This window comes from Pochonia chlamydosporia, chromosome 1, assembly GCF_001653235.2.
Source record: "Pochonia chlamydosporia 170 chromosome 1, whole genome shotgun sequence".
NCBI lineage: Eukaryota > Fungi > Ascomycota > Sordariomycetes > Hypocreales > Clavicipitaceae > Pochonia > Pochonia chlamydosporia.
This window is the reverse complement of record NC_035790.1, coordinates 173,116-179,115: the sequence shown is the minus strand read 5'-3', so window position 1 is coordinate 179,115 and position 6,000 is coordinate 173,116. Positions and strand designations below refer to the sequence as shown.

Here is a 6,000-nt window from a genome sequence, read left to right as displayed (position 1 = left end):
ACTTCAAACCAGACGCTGTTTGGGCCCTTCGCAAAGAGCCGCTGACAATGTACGTTGGCCCTCCATCGCAAATTGCTGCCGCCAGCATGCGTCTTGCCGCAATGCGCTCGCATCCGTGGTTTGCTTCTCGTTATCCACCCACATTCGTTGCACCGAAGTCCATCCGTGACCGCATCACGTAGATGCGGAATGGGACAGTCGCCTGGACTGGGGAACTTGTAGTCTTTCATGTCCTCTCTTCTCTGATACATACCACGTAGCTGGCTCGCAGCCTCGCGAACCACCTTTCGCTGCTCGGTCGAAACCAAATCGTTGTGTAGATCTTTTAAGTGGTCACATATCGATGGAACAAGTACAGCATATTTGCAGAGTGTACAAAACAGAAATGGATATGCCGCATCATGCATGAGCGGGTAAATGGAGCTTGTAATGCTTGCCATCTTGACCATGTGGATAGAATCTGTCACAGCGTCCTCTTACAGATGGAAAGCCAACTCCCATAACTAAGCATGTATATTCCTGTGTTATATAGTGTTTTGCTCCTATTTACTGATCTTAATCCTTGTAAACCAGCCCCTGATTGTCGGTCGATATTGCACCACGCGGCAGAATTAGAATACATGGCCTCACCCTACACAGTTAAACGCGTTACCTTGCCCACGCCACATTTCCTTTGTCTTCTACTCGAATGGGCGCGATAGCGGGCTTACCAAAAAAGTTTTAATCTACGTATGAGACATCTTTTGGCAGGTAATATCTTTTTGGTTCGTAAACTACACATTACGCGTAGTCGTGTGTTGTTTACATTCGCAGAATCAGCTCCGTTTAAGCACATTTATTTTCTCTGAGCCTGGCTTGGGGGTTGGGACCCGCTCACCCGCGGCGGAAATTGATTTTTAAAATTTGTCCTATACTAACTACTAGTGCACGGATGGAACCGCCCTCATCCTGTGCCCATACGTTTTGCGAACAACCATCGCCCACAACATGTGCATGTTGGTCCCTTTCTTGTCCATGAAAACTCTCTTGCCAGCAAGCCATTGCTGAAAAGCTTGTTTGTCTGCTGGGTCAATATGAAAACTGTCGCGTATCCACTGGGCTTCTCGCGTCATGCTGGCCGCGACTTCGATGGCTGGCAAAACCTTGTCTACGTAGACACACCGGTTTGGGGTGCCCCTGTCCTCTTTGGCCTCCAAGCACCAGTCCAACGGCAATTTACACGTAAAACAACACGATAGTCCAGCAAACCGGAGTTGTTTCCTCATCTTCCGATATAACTCCATTCCCTCCACCCTCGCCGGGCATGATGTTCCGAGCGCCTCATGGTCATCTTCTTCCCGCTTATCCTCCTCCGCTTCCTCTGTAGCCCCTTCTTTGCCAACCGTCTGCCCGGTCTCGCGTCCTGCAATATCTGCCAGTAGCCTCTTTGTAAAACATGCGGCGCACTTGCTCTCCACCTCGATAAGCCATTGCCTGACAATGAGTTCGTCCGTGGCCCTCTGTCGATAGTCCTCCTGAAATATGCTGGCGTTGGCCGGGAATCCTCGCGCTCTTGTATCCTCGGCGTCAATCCGTTGAATCAGCGCGTGCGTGCCCATCTCTGTCTCGTTAATTTCGGCAAATAAGTTGTTGTCACCCTCCCCATGCGTATTAACTGCCGCCGTTTCTGGTCCTGTTTCTGTTTCTGATTCTGTACGCTTCGACGAGAACGCGTAACTTGGCTCACATCGGTAGCACGGCACGGCGTCGGGAACATCCACGCAGCACTCCCCATACACTCCGTCCATGATCATGGCAATCTGCTCTCGCACACAGCCTGGCGCCGTTGCCACCGTCCACATGGCGTGTTGACTCTTCAGCGCGAAGCTGCTGATTCCCCTCGTCTCGAACGGCTTTACCCCGTCGTGGATCACCTTGCAGAGCACAAACTCGCCAGCTCGTCGCGCACCTCGACCAGTCTGCTGTACATAGTCGTACAAGCCGAAAGGTATGCCCATAAACACGATCGCAACAATACCCAGAAAGTCCAGACCAGTGCCCAGTCCCGTCGTCGCTGCCATTACGGCACTGCCCTGTCCGGAAGACCATCGAGCCACTACCTCCTTGCAGTGGGCATCGCTCATTTTACTGTGATGACAGACACACGCCAGTTTCTCTGCAATTTCCCGGCAGTCGTCTATCGATTTGCAGTACACAATGCACTTCTCCTGGCTCATCAGCGATGTCTGCGTCCGTCGTACAAACTGCACCGTTGCTTTCTCCACCGCGCCCTCCTTTCGTCCTACCTGTACAAACTCATACCTGGCATTCTTCTTCGTCGTTCGGTCGCGGATAATGGGTGTCTCGGGCTGTAGAACCAGCATCTCTCGAAAATCGCGCTCCATCGTCTTCATCAGTGTCGCCGTAAGCATAATGATTGGCTTGGAAAAGCGATGTAGCCACTTGAGCTTCGTTAGCTGCTCTCGGTACGATGAATCCGTAATGGCTACGTGCGCCTCGTCTATAAAGATTCTTTGCAAGCGGCCAACGGCCTTTAACTTGTCCATGTAAGCCATGAATAACTCGTCCTCGGCGACGGCCACATCGGCGCTGACAATGACCAGTCGCGGCACGTATGGGAGCGCCTCGCGAGCGATGATCTGGCTGCGTTGGAAGTGAACAACGTCGACACCCTTCTCCCTCATCCGTCCGACCATATCATCGAGAAGCCTAGAGAATGGCACGACGACAACGGTTGTCCCTTGTCCCCGCATCATCGCTGGGACCATGAACAAATTGCTCTTCCCTGCTCCCGTTGGCAGTACACAAACCAGATGCCGTGCACCTTCTAGTCTCATGATTGCGTGCATACACTCCTCCTGCTTCGCCGATCGCCACGTCGCGGTGCTGCCTTCGAGCTCTTGTAGCGCGGCAAGCGTTGCCGCCTCGATATTCTCCGTATCTGCTTTCTTGTTGCTTTCGTGCTCGTCTCCCCGTGCTCGGTTCCCCCATGTTTTTCGCGGGTTACCCTTTTCGAGAAACAAATGCCATAACCGGCTGACCTCATGATATCGACGGATTAGCATCGGGTGCAGGTGGCCTGGCATGCCAATGTGCACAGCGTAGCTCTGTCGAGCTGTTCTTGTTCCGTGTGTGCTTTGTAAATCCCATATAATGTTCCAGCTTCCGCCAATGTGCAGCATTTCGCCTGAGAGCTCATCCAACTCGATCCCGTCATGGTTGTCATCCTCAATCTTTTTTTCCCATTCCTCCAAGACTAACCCATCCACGATCCGGCCCATCTCTATAACAATCATTCGGTATCTCGCCGTGCCCATACGCACACCAAGCCCGGTTCCTATCTCGCGTGCGAGCAGAGAGCTCAGCTTCTCCGTCTTCCACCTCCCTGACGGACCGTGCCTCCACATAAATTCCTTGATACTCGGCGGCGTTGCCGGGAGCTTCAATTCTTGCTCTAGAAACTCTTCTGCCGGCAGCAGCCACGCAATGTATGCTACGAGTACACGGCCCATATCGTCTGGCAGAAACCGTGCGACCTTGCGGCCCATGTCGCGGATCGACTTGGTCTTGTCGCGATCTGTTACAATCATAACCGACCCGCTGTATAGAAAAATGTTCCGCATCACCTGTAGTCCATCGCAGTGCCTCATTGTGCTCACCTCTGGTCCACGACCTGGCATCCCGGGCCACACATGGCATCCCGGCATAAGCAGTTCTTTCAGCTGCCGTAGATCTCTCAACCACTTCGTCACTCCCTTCTTCTTCCACGAGTTCGTCCTTGGATCAAAGAGCATCGACTGCGCAGCCTTGATAGCTAGCTCCGGCCCACTCCGAAGCCACTCGTTGGCCTTGTTCGTGGCAAATGATTGCCCGGCACCGAGATATGTCATGTCGTCGCGGATGCCCTCCATGTCGATGTTGGGTCCAATCGTCGACCACCTATCTCCAAGCAACCTCCCCATGAGATGATCAATACGCAGCTTTAACCGGTACGCCGCCCGTTGAAACTCATGGATCCGTATATCTTCCCCGTTATGGATGAGCGTCTCATAGTCGTCTGTCCAACGTACGCTTGGTGTCGCCATAGTCTTGTTCCTATGTCCCTTGCCATACGCCATCCAGCTAATCATGGTCCCGACCACCGTGAACCGGTCGACAGACAGCCACTCGGCGTGCTGCTCCGTGAACCACTCCATCTTTTCTACTGAGATGTCCTCTACATTCAGCGGCATGTCTTGGAATGAATCCTCCAGAAAAAACAGTCGCAAGATCCACAGCATCGCCGCCACCGTCGCTGTAAATACACCTGCGGGCAGAAATCCATTGCCGCCTTCTCTAATGGCTGTCGCCGCAAAGAAGCACAGCAATGCGTTGGTGTACATAGCGCCGCCAACTTTCGTCTTGATGGATGCAATAATAAACTTGAACAAGATCACATCCAGCTCGGCCTGACCCCCCGGCCGTCTCATATCAGGTTGGCTGCTTCGTATAAAGCCGCCCGTGTCGCTGTCATAACCATCTGAACTTTCGCCGCCATCTAATCTATTTCCATCCATCTCTTGTAGCACACGGTCCATGTCGCACAGCAAACCCCACTGCTCATCTGTGAACCGCATCCCGAGTTTGGCTTCTGCTTCTTCCCGTCCAAGCTTATACGCTCGCCAGCATAAACAGAGATATCGCTGGCACACAATGCTGTATTTTTGCAGCGTATCGGTGTCTTCGTTCATTCTGAACGGTATCGGGTTGCTTTTGCCCCCTTCAATTCCGTGTAGTCGTTGCAGAATGGGTTTGGGAACGGCATATATTCGTGGCTCGCATCGCTTGACTTCTCGCTTGATGCTGTCGCATAGCATTGTAAGTTGTGCCGTCAAACCAGTGTCTGCTTCCAATGCTTCTTGTATGGTCCCATCCATCGCCTTGGCCTTGACCCATCTTGTGGCGGCGGCAATGACGGCTCGGTCCTTTTCTTCGGTGAACTTGATCCAACGCATCTCCTTGACGAATTCATTATCGTAGTCCGCACCTTGTTGCGCCTGCCCGGCCCGGTACCACTGCGCGTTGGAATCACGTATTCGCTTTGCTCCCTTTCGCAGAAGCTGCTCGAGTACGCTCACACTTCTCTCGTTGCCTGCTTCATCTCGTGCGTCGATGTCGGTGGTTGGGTCGTACCCTTCGTTGCCCACTGTCCAGTAGCGCGCATATTTCCCACCCATCCACGATTGAACACGAACCTTGGTATAGCGATGACCCTCTAACGTATGTGGCACAGTTCTCCAGTGAATGTTCGCTGATTTCTCCGACGTTGTGATAAATGAGCAGCCTCTGCACTTAAACCCATCTACGACCGGAATCACTGGTTGCTTCGGCCCACCATTGGGCGGAAGTTCGATGGTCTTTGGATTGTTTGCCTGTCCCAGAGCCAAGTAGTCTTCGATTTCTTTCAAATTAGCGCCCGAAACTTGATGCACATTTCGTAGATGGCCGATTGCCCCATCGCCTGGCGTTAATGCACGTTTGCAATCTAGACAAACCACAAGATTGTAAGCTCCGTTGATCTGGATGTGCTTGTCCATTCTTGTTCTTTTTGTTTATGTGCTGCAGATGATCATAGTGAGCTATCATCATACGTGGGCAAAGAACGATTTATTTATGTTGTCTTATGGGGTGCCTCATTCGGTAGCCCCTTTTCGTTCTCTGGCGTGTTACTCTGACCCCGTACTCTGACCCCGTACTCTGACCCTGACCCAGACCTGGCCCTAAAACTCGATACTCTGGCCCTTACTCTGACCCTGCCCCGACAACCAAATCAATCAAAGTAAAAAGTCTTGCCAATTTTACGTAACTTTCACAGTTAATTCTTGGGTATGCAGAATAACGCTCTCGCCAGTAGTGCGCTGTCATCACGGTCAATACTGGGGCGCGCCGTGGACTCTATATATGCTTTATGTAGCTGCCTTATATGCCTTTTTTTATATATGCTATTAGATCTTTGTTAGC

At 52.0% G+C, this 6,000-nt stretch overlaps 2 protein-coding genes across 2 annotated transcripts in view; one reads left to right on the top strand and one right to left on the bottom strand.

Moving 5' to 3' along the window:
• Positions 1-182, top strand: part of VFPPC_17435 (hypothetical protein) — a gene marked incomplete at both ends in the record, with an annotated part of 3,056 nt that extends 2,874 nt beyond the window's left edge. Inside the window, one exon of the mRNA XM_022429145.1 lies at positions 13-182. Within this exon, the coding sequence (XP_022285838.1) occupies positions 13-182 (170 nt within the window). The remainder of the gene's footprint in view (positions 1-12) is intronic.
• A 738-nt stretch (positions 183-920) lies between these two features.
• Positions 921-5,576, bottom strand: VFPPC_17436 (DNA helicase, ATP-dependent, RecQ type; the record flags this gene model as incomplete). The annotated part of the gene is made up of 1 exon (XM_018290043.2): positions 921-5,576. One exon carries the CDS (start codon positions 5,574-5,576, stop codon positions 921-923), a length of 4,656 nt encoding a protein of 1,551 aa, XP_018148006.2.
• Positions 5,577-6,000: the final 424 nt, after the last annotated feature.